At 34.6% G+C, this 17,863-nt stretch overlaps 1 protein-coding gene across 1 annotated transcript in view; it reads right to left on the bottom strand.

The window, feature by feature from the left end:
• EML5 (echinoderm microtubule associated protein like 5) overlaps positions 1–17,863 on the bottom strand; it is a 96,278-nt gene that overhangs the window by 29,533 nt on the left and 48,882 nt on the right. Inside the window, exons 19-28 of the mRNA XM_026079458.1 lie at positions 17,268–17,379; positions 16,020–16,147; positions 15,002–15,143; positions 13,027–13,179; positions 11,795–11,926; positions 10,751–10,839; positions 9,933–10,109; positions 8,681–8,882; positions 7,270–7,396; positions 5,859–5,873 (exon numbers count right to left, since the gene is read on the bottom strand). Coding sequence (XP_025935243.1) covers positions 5,859–5,873; positions 7,270–7,396; positions 8,681–8,882; positions 9,933–10,109; positions 10,751–10,839; positions 11,795–11,926; positions 13,027–13,179; positions 15,002–15,143; positions 16,020–16,147; positions 17,268–17,379 — 1,277 coding nt within the window. The remainder of the gene's footprint in view (positions 1–5,858; positions 5,874–7,269; positions 7,397–8,680; positions 8,883–9,932; positions 10,110–10,750; positions 10,840–11,794; positions 11,927–13,026; positions 13,180–15,001; positions 15,144–16,019; positions 16,148–17,267; positions 17,380–17,863) is intronic.

The raw sequence follows: 17,863 nt of genomic DNA, 5'->3' as shown, positions 1-17,863 counted from the left end.
GACTCCATTATTTATGCAGAGAGCTCCCACTCATTTACATGGGGATTACACACATGCGATGGCATGAGAATATAACTCTTAGGACTAATTCCTAACACAAAACAGAGAAAGAAAGCAGAAGCAGACCCAAAAAATTCTGAAGCATATCAAGTATTTAAAGAGTTGGCAAATAAAACACCTGAATTATTCAAAGAAAGGTTTAGCAGATCTAACTTCTCTAAAAGAGGATATAGATAAAACAGATTCAATTCACTATTGAAGACAGATGCAGAAGCTCACTCACAAAAATATGTTCAGTTACCTCAGCTAGCCAAAACATAGGGGGTACTGAGCACTACTGATACATAGCTACTCTTTTTTTCCTGATTATTTAATTCAATTTATGTTGACTGAAAATACTTGGGCATCCATTCTACAAATTCGTTGGATGGCTTTTCTCAGTCACGTATGATGCATGCTCCTTTATTCTGACTAGCAGAAAGCCATTATTAATCATCAGAACATATGGGTATGTACAGATTATTTCCTAATATTTGTACTATGAATTGGCACTTTCATTAGTCTCATTAGCTGGTACACATTCTCTGTTTTGATTTCCCTTTAAGAACTTTCAAGCAATGTGGCTGCAGTAAGAGAGACACTAGTTATCAATCTTTTCACTTATAGGTCAAGCAAAATTAATTTTTACTTCGCCTAGAAGGGAAAATATTCCCCAAAACAAAGAAAATAGTGTTATCAACTTACTAACAGATTTTTCTTTTCCCAAGGAAAATAATCCGTTTCACTGAATCTCTTCTGATTTGTTCCAATTTTACTCTGTGAGGCAAAGCTCTAAGAATAACTGATGCATTATTTCTTTATAAAGGAAACCACTAAATCGTGGTTGTTAATCCCAATAAAATTCAAATCCATCTCGATCAGATTTTACATTCATGATCCTTCATGGACTACAGAGTTCAAATATCTTCAGATACATTTTAGGATAAGCATGATGCAGAGACAATGACAACTGTACTCCATTCTTGGAAAAACTTTTATAATTTTTCTCAGTCTGCTGAACCGAATGTTCATATAAATAGTCAGAAGGTAATTTTTAGGTTGCATTTGGGCCATTCTAGTTCTTTAATCTCCRATTCCACTTTTTCAATCTCACGACTTAAGTTTGGAACAACATTTGCAACCCAGATTCAAAATTTCTCCTAGATTTTCACTTGGATTCCAGTTTTTAGTAAACCCAGGTAAAAGCCACATTCCCTGGAGATCCAAAAAATCCTATCATAAGCCACAAAGGTTTCAACCAGATAAACTGGATAAATCAAAGGATAGTGAACCCAAGATAAGCCTTTACCTCCTATCTTTACCTAGAAGGAATAGTTTCTAAATTCAGGAGTATGGATTAACAATTTTCCACCTTGCATGATACTGGCTTTTTTACCATGTACCTCAGACTCTGGATTAGTTCTTCCAAATAATCTAAATGTGCCTGAACCTTTTTAAAATTGTGAAAGTAACATTTTATCACACCTTTAGCCATTATAGTTACTGCATTCAACAGAATTAAATAATCCTATACGAGTCCTCTAAAGTCCTGTTCAACATGGCCCCTCCTTTTCATCTCAGTTTGTGTCTAAACCCCCTTCTTTCTCCTCCTTGGGAAATGCATATGTAATGTATGTTTTGTTGATAAAGCCAATCTACACAGATCATTGCTAACCCAAATACTAATACTCTAACCCTCATCACTGGGCCATGTAATTGTTTCTCTAGGCATTTCTTTCTTGGTTAAATCTGTTTATTTTCGTTACAAAATTAATAGTTTTATTTTTATTTGCAATCAAAACAGGATTTTGTAAACCTTGATATGTTGCTAATTGGCTCTTTAATCTCCTAAAAGAGACGAGTTAACCAGCTCAGCTTTGGGAGGAAAAAAATTTACCTCTAAGTGGAAAAGGGAGAGCATTTCTTTCCATAACGTTGTTCTAGTCTATCCTAGGGCTCAGATACACAGAAATACAACTAATAATAATGATATTCTTGCTCGTGAAGAATGAATCTCCAGAAATTTCATGCTTTTTAACCTCAAGGTTAATGCCTTGTACTAATGTACATGCCAATGTGCAGAAACTGATTCACAGAGAGTTTTTTCCAAGGAACTCCTCCTTTTCTAAAACCGTAAAAAAATCCAACTGCCAAAWCCTAGCATTAGAATAGTAACTTGAAATTACAGAGGATAAACTTGAATAAGTCAGATGTGTAAGCCTTCTTTAGCATTTAAACTATCCTATAATTTATTTCATTTTTTCTACAAACAGGGTGAATAGAGAGAGGGAAGACACTACTAAAACTAAGTCCATTGGTGTAATTTTTCATTCTGATACATGGCTTTTCCCCTCCCCTGAATCACACAAGTTGAGAGAGGAAAAGGAGATTATAAAACAGACTTTTTATAAAAAGCTGTATTTACAAATGAGTGGTAGAAATACATTCAAGTTCCCTTTATAAAGGGAAACTTATGTAATTAAAACAATAATTTTGCAATTACAGATTAGAAGAATGTCATAGGACATCTTCTGACCTTCACAAAAGAATCCTGAAAGAATTTTAGCGGAAGAGATTATAAAAACTCTGGAATTCGTGCTATTTACATTCATATCAGAAGTGACTAGACTGGTTAGCAGAATTGTCTGGTTGCATTCCACCTATTCAACCAAAACTTATTCAACATATTTGTACGAAATCTCTTAATTTCTCTTTCAATGCCAATTTTTAAGGTGGCAATTGTGAGGTCATTCAAATTCAGATAAAGGAATCTCTATTTCTACAGCTTCCTCTTCCCCGCCGTGAGCTCAGTTTAGGTTTATTTACTTTCTGTATCAGGTCCAAAAAAATTCTTCACTTCTGGGTCAGTAGAGGACTAGTTTGCTAGTTCCCTATCCATTACAAATATGCAAGGATCTAAAATTGATTGTTTTTTGTACGCATCCTTTCACACATACAAAAACCCTTTCGAGACAAAAAATATTCAGAAGCAATTTTGCGATATGCTTGGTTTTGAACTGCACCTGGGAGTGGATGCAGAACATCTGAAGGATTTTCAATAGAAATATATTATATGGGAATCTTCCCATGCAAGAGGACATGCACATGGACTGAGTAATGATATCTATTAAAAAAACAGGACAGTGATGACTATCAGACACTTTTTAAAACTTTTTAAAAGGCTTTGGTTGCTTGCAAATCTTTACTATGTTAAATCTGTGGTGAATTAAACCAGAATTCCCTATTCTTTAGTTTCGATAGCTCTTGGTACAGCCATTCCAATCTAAGGGACATTAATCACATTATCCTCCCTCTGACAGTGACAAATAGTGAACGCCTCTGGGAAAGCATAACAACGGAATAAGAATGCAGTGATATTCCCCAGAATACTCTCCCAAACTCCAAGGAGCAAGAGGCGTTTTCATAATTAACCGTCCAGGATGGATTTTTCTTTTGAGCAATTGACCTAGCATAAAAATATACTAGGAAAGAAAACTTTAGTAAAGGATATAAATGGTGTCCCAATTTATTCTGTGATCCCAAACATTCATAAAGCTATTACAAGACAAAATTAGACACACAACAGACATCCTTCACATAAAAATATCTTATAATGTTATTCAGAAATACAAATAATTCAAATTACAGACATAAGTGATACTTCACAGCCAACGCCATTTTGTCTTTTTGACAGAAGTTAAAATAAATATTCCAATACCAATGATATATTATGGCAGTCCTACTTCACTAGGAAATGATACATCATTAGTAGAGGTAACCTTAAACAATACTGCAAGAGGTCCTTAAACTGATATTAATCTGAATGAAAATTTGAGTTCTAGCACAGAGAAGCTGCTCCCCGTTCACCAGACCGCAGAATTTTGCAGTCTCTTTTTGCTTACTCTCTCTTTCTGACTGTATGATTCTTTTATTCTTTTCTGCAGAGCTTTAACAGAAAGGAGTGACTCTATTTTGACACACCTGATAATTAGGCCTAGCATGTGTATTTGAACTCTTGGCAGACTAAAGGCCCTAAAACTCTTATGTCCTGCATCAGCCTACTACTTACAACTTGGCCATTACATAAAAGGTGAGGTCAACTTCTTATCCTAATGAGTCAAAATGATTCTAGGGAATCAGTTTTTGGTACCCAATAAAATCATTTCTGACTCTAAATTCAGGCCACAGTCTTGGACTACAGCTCCTGGCCTCACAGATGTGCTTTTGTTAGAGGGAAGCAGGAGACGGGTGAGATTTCAGGTATGTTTCTTTCTTTAGCGCTGCCCTGTTGTTTGACTTATCTTGTTTAGCATTCTGGTTATGAAAAATCATACTCCTAGGCATCTTTTCCTCTTGCTTCTGTACTTTGGGAACTTCAATACTTAACTAGGGTTTATCAAGTCCACTTCTGCTGTCAGGCATCTCAAAATTAAGTGCAATCATGCTAAGTAGTAACTACATTTTTGATCTGGCCTTTAAAGCCTACATAGACTTAGAGTTCAATTACCTGGTAGTATTTAGCTCCCTCTTCTCCCATACAGAAGTAGACTCTTCCTACACTAATTAGCAAAAAACATTCAGATACCTTCTGAAAATGAATTATCCTTTATACACCAGATTAAAAATATTTGGAAGACACATTCCATCACAAGCATAGTCTACATTGGTGTGCACCTGTGTTCCTGAGAATACAGGGATTCAGAAAAAGTGTTACTATAGGAAATGTATCTCTTTTAATGTTACACAGTCAATATAACAAGCTTACTCATAATGTGGAATGTCACTGATGTACTACCACATTCTGAGCAGTATATCCAAATATTGTGTGAATGAATGAACATAGAAGAAAAACACTTATTTTATCCTATACAGACTCTCCAGGTACACTTTTTTTTTTTTTTTTTTTAATAAACCTAAACACAGAAATAAGATGATATAAATTGCTATTTTTCTGGGATGATCTAAAATTTCACTAGAAACACTGGTGTTCTTGATTGTGTCAAATTGCCTACAGAGGGATATGCACTAATCCCTAGTGTCGATCCTACCAGGGATTAGCACAGCCCTATCATCTGTCACTACAAGGGTATGATTTCATTGCGGAAAAGGAGCCAGGTAGATATGAGAGGCATTCTGCTTTCTTAACCAGTGCAGAACTGAGTGTCACAGCAGCTCAATATACAGCTCTGAGAAAGGGTGGATTTGTTGTCCTACAAATTTAAGAGTATATCTGTAAGTACGCATACATTCTAAACGGAGTACATTCAAAAACTCATTACCTTAGAGAGATCCCTAATCTAGTAAATCTTTATGTCACAGAATAATGCTGTATGGACTTAGCAGTGCAGATCCTTAAGCATGAAGGTGCATTGGCACAATGCTGCAGCAAAATTAATAACACCTCTCTCACCCCTGGAGCTCTCATTAGCTCCGGCACAACTGTGCAGACATGGCGATACTGCTTGTGTAGCCACTTCAGGTATCTCTGCGAGATGTTCCCCGTACTTTTTATTCTGTCTTGGACCTCTACACCAACCGTGTAAACAATGTCATATAGATGTCTCCAAGAAGCTAGTTTAGCTCTCAGACTATAGCTACTTAAGTCAAGCTGTTCCTTAGCTGCTCCAAAGTACCAGGGAACACAAGGTAAGATTTGACCACCTCCTCCAATATATATTATCAAGCTACTATACAACAAGCTACTATTTAATAGTAAACTGTTAAAGCATTCACATCTATTTCAAAATATAATTCTACTTTTCCAAGCAGTTTAATTATCAAAATGTCGTTGATCCTGTACTTTGTGAAAATAAACTTACCTCACTACCCCCTGCCTTCATAGGAAGCAAAGGGGAAGAGAAATAAAATAAAAAAATTAGTGTCTATAAAAGTAGACCTACTAAAACATATACCAGTCTTACACAATATTAACTTCAGTAGACCAGAAGTTAAAATGCATACAGTTAACATATTTTGTTTTCACCCTTCAAAAACTTCTCTTTCCCTCCATTTGAAATTATAGGGCCCCAAACTTTAGACCCCTTTTCAACAATGAAGGCAACAGAATCCTTTCATCAACTTTGTGCATTTTGAATCAGAACTTAGTTACCTTACTACAGAACTTATTTTAATTTTCTATTTGAACAGAAAAACATAACTCAACCGGCATCAGAAAACAGTTATTGAAAGAAATACAAGAGGTTTACAGTTTCATTAAAAAAAAATGCCTCTTTAATCACAGCTTTGATTTACAAGAGTAAATATAAAACATGAAATGTTGATTCCACGAATATTATTTCCTTTGGATTTACACATCAAATGTGTCCAATTAATATACAGAAAGATGATTTTTAATTTTAAATGCAAGACTGGCAACCACAGCTTTATATGCAGCTATCCTTTCCTTATTTCAGCAACATAAAAACAAAACAAAACAAAAAAGCTATCCTTTCCTTATTTCAGCAACAACAACAGATTTCAGCAACAAGAACAGATTTCAGGTTGCGTTTTTCAATGAAGGCATCACAGATAGTCGGCTTCGCTGAAGAAAGAGGCATCATCATAACAGAACCCCTTGCATTCCTGCAGCAAGTCATCTATCTGCTATTTCTCTATATCCTTCCTCCTAAGTAGTGCGTGTTTTCCTCACTTCCTACTCTTTAATACTACTGTTAATACTGATAATGCAAAGCAAACAGCTTCATTTTGCAAGGCTCATGCACAGAAATTGGAGAAGCACTGTGGACAGAAATTTTCAGAGGAGGAAGTTACCTGGAGAGAGAAACCACGCATGAAGCAATTTCAGACTGACTAGTCACATTTGGGCAGAACCAGAAACAACTGAAAGCTGCCTTACAATAAAATAATTGTAGGTGCCCACGACTATGGTGCCATCACTGGCTACCACTAGGTATTTAAAAGTTTCAAAAAGAACATGATACTTTCAAACAATAGCAAATAACTCAATTATCTTAAGAAACTCTACAAACATAATAAATATACCTACATCAATTGTAGTCTTTTGTTCTCTCTGAAGGAAAGATGTAGCCTAGCCCCAAAGCATGACATTTGGTAGGAAATTTTTTTTCCTTTTTTTTTTTTTTTAAAGTATTTCCACTCTTTTTATACACATCTTTTTTAGTTGTATATACATTCTAAGATAATTTTATTTTATTATTAATCACCTTTTGAGATTTCGTTTTCTTGCTACAATTGTAATTTAGCAATTACCTTTCATCTAATGTTGGCTCCTTTTGTTGCAGATGAGGCTTAATTCCAAACATTGGTCTAATGTTTGTTGATAAGGCTTTGATGGTGTAATTAATTTCATTTTCCCTTGTCACATCACTGTCATAGCCTAATAAAAAAATCACAGAATGAACAGTATTAAAACAAAACAAGAGACAAAAATTAAGAATCGTAATTTTATTTCTGCAGCTCTCAAAGTACTGGACTACAAGAACAACTATAACATGTATCATTAATAACACAAAAACACAATCGAAAGGAAGTAGATGGGAATCATCAACATTGTCCATAAAACATTCTAAGAAAAGGTCCTCTACATTACGCTTTAAAATTGGAAAATGACTATTACAGCTGATTGAAGGGACATTCAAATCTAGCCCATTCTGCTTGGCTGGCTTTAACTCAGGGTCGTTACAGAGCACCTCACTACATGACACCTGCTGTTAAGTTCTGGAATATTTATTGCCAGGTTGCTCTCAATTTCAGGATCTACTTATCAAATGCCAACCCTCGGATGGTATCTATAGCTTTATATCAAGTGCCTATATAATGCTTAGAGTGGGTCAGGCACATCAGGATGATATTTACTGTAGTAAACATGGCGAAAAGGGTAAAATAGTGACATGGTTGTTACTTACCCTCCAATTCTTTCAAAGCCTGAGACTGCTAATACCAACTTTCTAAGTAGTTCTCTACCCCAACTGAAATTAGTTGGACCTGATGCAGAGAAAGCTTTGTGGAAAAAGATGCCAGTGTCTTTTCTAGTAAAGCCTAGCAGACCTTTTCTTTGTTTTAGAACATGTCTGCACACATACCCTAAGAGGATTCTGTGTAAAGCACCAGAGCCTCGGGATCAGTGCGGGGCAAAGACGTGCTAATAGGTCACAGGCATAACTACTGATTTTATAATATTGCAATAGCTTGTTGTATAATATGAACATCAGTCTACTTCAGTCTACTATGCTTTTATGGTGTGGGCTTGGATGATATAACACAAGATAACTATGTTCTCACACGGCATAGATTTCAACATGATTTCATATCAATAGTGCCAAAATCTAAACTGTCATGAATTTACTTTTCTATAGATTTCTGGAAGTTACATATAATTGGCATGCAAGCTTTTTCATCTTAAAGATGTCAAAATTCTTTTTATATATTCTGACTCAAAACATTAAGCCAAGTAATTCATTATCACTTTCTTTGCAACAGTTTTTCAGCCTTCTCCTCAAACAGCAAGTTTAATTAGCGTTTTAGAAATATCTCAAGTATTTAAAATTAAAGCAATCATATATAAAACTTGATTATTTCTAAATTAGCAGTTTTCCATTAATAAAGAAACCGGTTTTCTGAAGCCAGCATAACCCAGCCTGTCTTATAAATTATTACTGACCTCCATCTTCTTCAGAATCTAGATCAGACTCTTCACTGTCACACTGCCTGCTATCCCGATGTCCTTCCATCTCATAAGTCCACAGCATTAGAGAGGTGTCTGCTCCTCCAACAGTGACCAACAAACTGTCATCATAGGTCCAACGGACATTTGTTACATGGGTACTGTGGGCCACATACCTCTTAAATTTTCCAAACTTTCCCTAAAAAAGGAGGGGAAAAAAAGGCACAGACCAAAAATTAACCAGTCCTCTAGATAAAACTGGAATGAGTTGCCAGTGCACTTTTGTCCAACAGTACATTCTTAACTTCTTTACAGTTTATGCTTTAGCTGTTTTGCATTTGTAGGTATTACATGATTTGCCACATTCCTCTCCTATAGCAGCTTCATAAAATGTTAACCATATTTCCACACCAAGTGGGAAACACTTTATTATGAAAAAAGAGTAAAATTACTGTAATTTGCAGCAAGTCAACGTTTCATTGCTTGATCACATAAGAATCTGTTTTTAAATGGATTCCAGCAATAAGTATTGGACTATTTTTCATAAAAAAGAATAAAATAACAGATTAAGAATAAAATGGACACAGAATATTTTGGGTCAATGCCTGCGCATTGCTGACATCACTGGCACAATAAATATTCAAAACTGAAGATATATTCACTGACAAATACACAAGAGAACTAGAAAGGTCCTAGAAGAGCAACAAGAATAACGTGCTTCTGGAATGGCTTTTGTATGATGCATGATTAGAAAATATTAAAGTTCTTCATCTTGGAAAAAGGCAACTGAGGCRGGACAGAATGGAGGTCCATAAAATAATGTGACGTGAAGAAATAAGGAAGAATCATTCATTGTCTTCCAAAAAAAGAGTGAAAGGGGCTAAAAACTACATTGATAAATCTACACTGAGCATATTAATGCCTAAAACATTATTAGAATTGCCTGACCCACAAACTGCTAGAGTCTGGTAGAGTATCACTAGATGCCTTTCCCATTCTACTTTTTCCTAGGAATTTGCCACTAGATAGCCACTAGACAAGAAGGATCTTTAGTCTGAACTGGAATGGCCATTCTTATTAACTAAAAGTTTAATCCACTGCAAACTGCAATATAACACTTAATGTTTTCTTTGATGATAAGGACAAAAGTTTAAAAGCACTATTTTGTTCATAGTGGTAATTTTTTACAGTTTTGAATAGGCAATTTTATTAACCAGTGTTCCCACACACATAGCTGAAAGTTACTTACTTTAGCAGGGTATCGAAACAGTTTCACAAATCCAAAATCATCTCCTGTGGCTAATACTTTACTATCACTGGTGAGGCATGAAGAAGTTACATCCGTGACTTCACCAATTATTGGCCAGATTCCTTCACAGCAGGAGCCCAGAACACTTGTCCATGATGCCCAGCCAATCTTTTCTACCTACAAAAACAACCTGTTTGAGACAGAGCATGCTTCTTCCCAGGCAGTTTTCTTCCATATCTGATTTCAAGAAAAAGTCTTTGCATTGTAAAATATGTCATCCAAAATATAATATTTTAAACAACTATGTTATTACTCTTTCAGAGTTCATTTGAGAACATTGATTTTAGCTCTATTAACTTCCACTTTCAAAGTCTCTAGAAGTATTTAAAACAGACTTTTGACCTTACTTATCCTTCAATGCTAGAGAAAACAAATCACCTTTTTCAACCTCATGGAAAGCATTATTTTGAAAATCATCCATATTCACTTTGCTTTAAAATAATACTCTAATGTCTGAAAAAACAGTATTACAGCTATAATAAACTACTTTTGCCTATATATACTATGTATACTATACTTCATTATTATATAATGATAGACATGAGATCTTCAAAAGCAAGGTTATTCATCATTCTGATTACATTATCTAATTGAGCAGGCTTCAAAAAAAGGACAAAGCATAGCAAATGCTCAAAGAGAATTTTTCAGCAGAGCAGTTAAGATTATAATTTTATACATTATTCTCTATTAGATGGCATAGGCTGTTATACCATAACTCTAGTTTGTAAACAAATTAAGAAGGCAATCTGTTTCCTCACCTCCAAACTAGGAATTGTCTGTTTCTTTCCACGAGGAGCTTCAAAAAACAACTGCTCTTTAGCACCAGTGTTGACCTGCAAAAGCTTCCCTATAAAACATATTACACATTGCATATTAACATTAATTAGAACATTCCATTTTATTAAAAAAAATGYTTATTTTCAAATTTTTTGCTAACAACATTCCACAAGATATTTGTTTCCACTGAACAAGCTGTTGCCCATACAAACAGCAGAACTATAAGTCTGGTTTTCTGAAGATCTGACTCTTTCGATCCCTTAAATTCACATTCCTTCTTTCTCTCTTTGAAAACCGCAGTAATGCAGCACTTTCCCCTATTATTTGTGGCTGCCCCATCAGACGGTAGACTGCATGCACTGGGTCTAATTCAGAGCTCATCTGTGCTGACTGGGTGTGCTCTTTGGCTTGAGAAGCACGCGCTCTGGCTGGCCAATGGCCATTTCCAAACGGCCGAGTTCTGCTTCCCTTTATACTTCTTTTTTCCTGAGGGAGATTCTCATTAAGGTTTTTGTCCTCTTCCTGTTTTCAAAATTCTCACAGGAACTTAACTTCTATCACTCTTTCAAGTTCATTTTAAATTGGACAAAGCACAGTTGTGCAGTCTTCTTTTTGTATGAAACAGAACTAAAGTTAGTGTTTAAAATGACCATATATTAATATTCAGAAATAAAGCAGGAGAGACAGTTCTTCCATTTTTGACAATATGCAAGGATACATATTCCTGAGCTATTGATACAATCGCATTTGTTGCATCATTATTCAAGAGGCAGCAGTCAAACAATATAGATGATGTAAAAATATGGCAATCTATAGAAAGAATATCTTACTTCAGCAAGTTACACAACTTAAAAAAAATCACGTATTTATATTTATTCACATGCCACGAGCATCTTCATAAACTGAAGGAATGTATCTGTCAGTGGCACCATAAATTCATGCTGCAGACATAATTTACAGTGATTTAGTCCATAATATAATCAATCTTCCAGTAGATTTTTAGAATTCAGATGAATGCTACTTACCTCTTACATCCCAGTCCATGTGTGTTATATAGCTGGAGGCTCCCTTGCAGATTCCTACTCGCTTACTGCTCATTACATTGTAAATATCTACAAAGTTGTCGCATGATGCCACAGCTAAGTACTTTCCAGTCCCTAAAATACATCAGTAGAAACAAAAGACATTTTCAGTTTTGCAGTGTTTTGTGCAATATTAAACAAAATACCTTCTGTATATTCAACTTAGCTTTCTTTGAAATAAGTTTGGTAATTCATACATAGCCCCCGATAGACTAATGTTCATATCACATAAGAATAAAAATTTCAGTATTTTATATATACAACCATTACATCTTTACATTTTTAAACAATAAAACATTAGACCAAAATTTAAACATTTCTTGCACTCAGAGTAGCAAGGCTCAGGCAATAAAAAGGCAATGTTGCATGAGAATTTATACCAGTTTTTCGCATCACATTTTGCCTACAGAAGAGTGTTTTTCACTGAAGTAATACCAATAATTTAGGCCATACATCTAAATTCCTAAATAAGAATTCAATTGTTTGAAAAAACTGGTCTCATTGGGGCTGCTAAGCACTGTAGAGGAAAAAAAAAAGGAAAAGGCACCACAACTTTCTGACATCTCAATTTCAAGCACTCTCATTAGCTAAAAAAAAAGCCTAAGTGAAGAGCCAAAATGTTACACAGTTCATACAGTAGAACACTTTTTTTTTTTTTTTTTTTTAATGTCCCCAGGGGAGTTGCTGGATGTTTATGATTTAAAATTTGACTGTTGCATTTAGGAGGTTACTTTGAGTGAGTCTATCCTGATAATCTTGCCCTTAAACAAGCAATATAGGACTTTACACCCAATAATATTCAAAACATGAATATTAGTTTTGCTGGGTTTTATTTGTTATACGTAAAAAAGTATTACAAAATCTCCACTTCCTTAATCTTTTAAAGAATATCTGGAAAACAGGAGATGAAGAATATGATTCGGGTTACTGCAGTTATCTTTTGCTTCCTTTTCCCACAGGGTAAGTGAAGAAAGGCACTTCATCAGGACTATGTATTTGCAACATGACCCATCTTTAGTGCATTCTATTAGTCCAGTTGATGCAACTACAGAACAAGGCTAGAACGTTCTTAGTGAAGTAACCAATATTCACAATGTACAGCCTTATGATTGATGATGAATATAAAGTTTGCTTAAAGAATCTGGATATGAAAATCTTAATTTTAAATCACTTACCAGGAGAAAATCGGATCTCTGAAATTACATCTTTTCTGTGGTGGAAGGAGACTAGATCCTCCAGAGTATCTGCATTAACTATCAAAAAGCTTCCGTCATTGAGACCAACAGCTAATGCCTTTCCATCAGGAGAAAAGCAGCAACATCTGCCTCCTACAAGGAACAAAAATGGCATTCAGGTACATTTACAGTGAATAGTCCCTCTTTTTGATTTATTACTACAGTAGTAAAGAAAAGTTGTTCTTACTGTCTACAGTCTAATGAAATTTTTTACATGCTACCAAGATCATTTCCAAGTTCTAGTTCTGTGAAAGTACACAGAAGCTACTGGCAAATCAACAAACAGACAACACCAAAATCTTTATTAGATTTATCTGCATATTAATCAACATCTATGTAATGTAGGTTAAGCAATATTTGCTACATACTTCTAATTTGCTCTCCTTAGTATCTGGTGCCAGGTGTTTGCTACCATGTGCTCTAGTAACGAACACTCAGCTGGAAAAGGCCTTCTGGACTCACAGAATCCACTCGTTTGCTATCATGGTCACTAGGTCACATAATCCTTCTAATAAACGTGTCAAATTTAATTCGAAAAAGCTCAATTTCCCTTCTAAATTTATTTATAGCCAGTTTATAAACATTTGTTTCCATGCCAGAATTTTCCATTAGCTTAAATATTTTCCCTACTATTTTTCCTCTGATGAACTTATAGACAGTAGTCCTTTATTTTGCTGTACTGACTCCGTTAGACAAAGCTCTTCAGTCCTTATCCTGTAGCTGTTCTTTCTCCGTGCTCAACTTTAAGTGCAGCTGAACATGGATGAGTAGAAGTGTAAACCAAAAATGTTCTGATCTTTTAAAATAGATGAATATCTCAATATGCGCTGGAAAAAATACCTCACTTCATCACAGGTAATTGCCATTCTCTGATCAGCTAGAACATTCTGAGCCTTCTCCTCAGTGATATGGACAATTTTTTCTTACAGTTGGCAAGTATACAGACCTTGCCTTTTTAGTTACCAAATATCACGCCATTTCTATTACTGCAGCCTGCAAAAAATATCCATTCTTTTCTGTATTGTATGCAGATGCTTTTCAACACTATCAAAGCGCCTCAAAATTTGTCCCATCAGCAAATTACATCATCACAGTCCTTACATTTATGCCAACTCTACTATTAAAAATATTAAACAATATCAGCTTTAAGATTCCAACAAACTCCGCCAATAATCTCCTAGCAASTTGAAACTTTCTCTTTTAACATTACCATCCCTGCTTGTGCCAGCTCATGACTCTTCTTACAGTTACTTTATCACATCAGATCCTCTTCAGCTAAGTTTGCTATAAGGCATGGATCATAATGCTTTACTGAACTCCAAACAGATGAAGTCTATTGCATTCCTTTGTCTAGGAAAGCATATGTATTATAAAAAGCTAGTTAAGTCCAGTCTGGTCTAATCCTAAAGAAAAAAAAAAAATCTCCTTATGTGATGTCACTTACAACCTATTTTCATCTGTCAAAATAGAATTTTGTTATATAGCACACAATTAGCAAGAATTTTATGACTGTTCTCTTTCCTTGTAATTCCAGATTCTACTTCTAAGATTCCCAAATAGCAAAGAATAAAAATTCCACATTAATTTTGAGATTTCTTCCCAAAACTTCTAGATTTGAATTCTCCCACTGTTCAAAATGCTTGCAATATTATATGTAAGATGGCAGATCTATGTTAATACTTCAATTTTTTATTGTAAATCCACTGACTTAAATATATTACAATTACAAATAATCTTAAACAGCATTACACAAATTCATTAGCTGAAGGGCTACATAACACTCCTGAATATATCATCAACAAAATAATTTGAGTAAAGAAATCAATTCTTTCATACTCTTCCTTTTGCAAGATTCACAATGCTGGTAAATGTTAACTGAATTCAGTTAAATTTTTCTTCATACTAAGTATCTTACCCTTCTTCAATTTGCGAACAGCTAACATACAATGGCTAGGAGATAAATCCCATATTCTTAAGGTTTTGTCATCACTTACAGTGGCACAAATAGGTAAATGAGGGTGAGTAGCTAGACCCCAAACTTCCCCCTCCATGTGACCCTGAAAAAACAAAATCAATCAGATAATTTCATATTAAAAACTGAAAACAAAAATAATACATATAAGGAAGTTGAGAAAACCAGAGTGAGAACATACAAATCCTTACAGGATAATAAAGACACCTCCAAATAAAAACAAACACCTAAAAAAAAGAAATAAAGAAAAAACCCCTTCTGCTTACAATAAAAACTTTAATTATACTAATTAACACTAGAGAAAATTATTCTCTGAGAAATAACCCTCACAACACATTTATTCTACCTTTAAYTGAGGTTCTAATATATTCTTTAAAAAAATCTAGTTATTTACATATTGCATTGGCCACTCATAAGTGAATTAAACATGCACAGAATTTTATTTAAATAMTGAAGGAAGTCATATGATGATATGATTTTGTAAAAAATCTGTTTTACAGTCAGGCTTAAGAAATGCAGTATATTTAGTATAACAGAGAGAAAACTGAAGTGTTTTTTAAATAATTACAAAGAAAAAAATGAAAATAAACCTGAAAAAGACCACTTTTAAAAACAACAGCACTGATCAATACTCAGAGCAACTTAATAAGGAATTTGGTGGAGTGTCCATTGTTTGACAGGATTTTTTAGTTACTTCCTTATTTTTTTGTACAAAAGTGTGATCTTGCTCTGCTTGAAAGTACAATCCTGATGAACAAATTACTACACGAAATTCTGTGATCTGTGTTCTGTCCACTAAAGAGTGGCAGTGGTCTATTCTAGCCTTAAAAATCTATGAAGTAACTACAATAACTCACTACCTTTGCCAACAATTAAAATCTTTTTATTTCACAACAGTCTTTATTTGAAAATTAAAATAATATTTGTGGTATGGAGTATTTAATTGACATTTAACATGTACCTGAACCAGCAGTGTTATTGGGCCACTTTTATCTRCCTCCAATATTTCACCATTCTTTGTGCCTACTAAAATATGACCATGTCCTAAAGATATGGCACGTATAGAAGGATTATCTTCTAAGAGGAGACCTAGAATATTAAAATGTCAGAAGACAGAAGATTTTCAGGTATGCATTAGTTTAGGAGGATTTTTCACACATATGCATATTACATTCTCACTGCAGAAAATGATACTTCGTAGGAAACAAGTAAAAATATATCCTGGCATGGAAGAAGTTATATGTTTAGATTCCTTTGGGGCTATTTAGCAATCACATAATTGATTAAAGAATGTACACTAGTCATTCTTCCAGCCTCCTGGTTTGAGGCCTTTTTTCATAATGAAACTGCTATATAAAGCAATTGCCAATGATCTTTCTGCTCAACAGATTACCTTTGAAATTTAATCAGTCTGWTTTATTGGCAATCTTAGTGAAAAAGCATGCATACGAAGTATCAGCTATATTACTGTCTTAATACTATTTATGTTATCTTCAAACTTAGCACTATATCAAACATGAGATAAGCTGTAATAGAATTTTTTAATAAATGGATATCCCCATTAATGATTTCTGAAAGTCAGATCATATACAGGAAATGTAATTTTAAGAGAGAGGGGAGAGCGAGAAAACTATCCAGAATGTCAAATAGGGAAAACTGTAGATAAGCACTAAAATAAAAAATAAATGGGAGGAATAGGAAGGAAAGAGTATTCGTAAATCATTTCAGCACAGATAGGTATTTACACAAAAATAAGTCACAAAATTCACTAATCCCTTATAAAGCTAACCACAATTCTAAATTCTATTCCTCTTATAGACTGCTCCTGCAGAAAAAACAGAACAGACAAGATACTTCATGACTGGAAATAATAGGCTTTCTGTTTGTCACTAAAAAAACAAACAAACAAACTTGTATATACGAGACTCAAGTTTAAATCAACTCATTCAGGCAGGTTAAGGTAAAGATGAAAATATGCCCCCTACCAAATGTGCAACCAAACTACTGCTACATGCCATTGCCCTCCCACACACACAACAGAAGTAGGACTTATTTGGAATCAATAAAGCTTTAATGGAAATTCATTTTTAGTATTTATTATGACAAACCTGGATTTCCTCCCATTGGGGAAGGCAATTCCATAGAAAGAGTTTTCTAAAGAAAGTACTTTAAACAGAGTTATAAAGAGAAAAAAAGTCTGCTCTTTTACCTTTAGACCCCGGGGCCAAAGCAGCCCTTTTGATGGCATATGTTTTGAGACAGCGCTCAAAGGTATCGTCCCAGAGAGCTACTACCCCATCCTTTCCTCCAGTGACAAATCCCTGGCAAAAAAAAATCACAAGTTAGAATCATTTCATTATTTATACTTAATTTTGCAGTGATTTCTGCCAGTACCGACGATGGATTACACCTAACACTGTAACTGGACATGCATAAAACTACAGATACCCGAGACGAAAAGATCAGGAATAAAATGATCCAATTCTCTTCCTGATCAAGGTAGCATAGGTCTCTACATGCCACATACACTGGCTGGATTTAAAAGTTCTAACTAATAAGCTTCTACCACACTAACAGAGCAATTCAACTGCCTAACATATCAAAATGTTTTTCTTGATATTTAGCCTCAACGTCCCTTTGGTATTTCAACTCATTACTCTAAGTCACACTTAGTACAACTTCCAAAAAGTTCTTTAGTGTTTATATCCTTCAAATATGTGCATATTTATGCCATTTTATCTTCAAAAGTGATTTACAGCTATTTAATGGAGCCAGAGGTATACTTAATACTGAAATCATTAATAC

This window comes from Apteryx rowi, unplaced genomic scaffold (genome assembly GCF_003343035.1).
Source record: "Apteryx rowi isolate R43461 unplaced genomic scaffold, aptRow1 scaffold_5, whole genome shotgun sequence".
Lineage (NCBI taxonomy): Eukaryota > Metazoa > Chordata > Aves > Apterygiformes > Apterygidae > Apteryx > Apteryx rowi.
The sequence above is the reverse complement of the archived record's forward strand: the minus strand, read 5'-3'. Positions and strand labels throughout refer to the sequence as shown.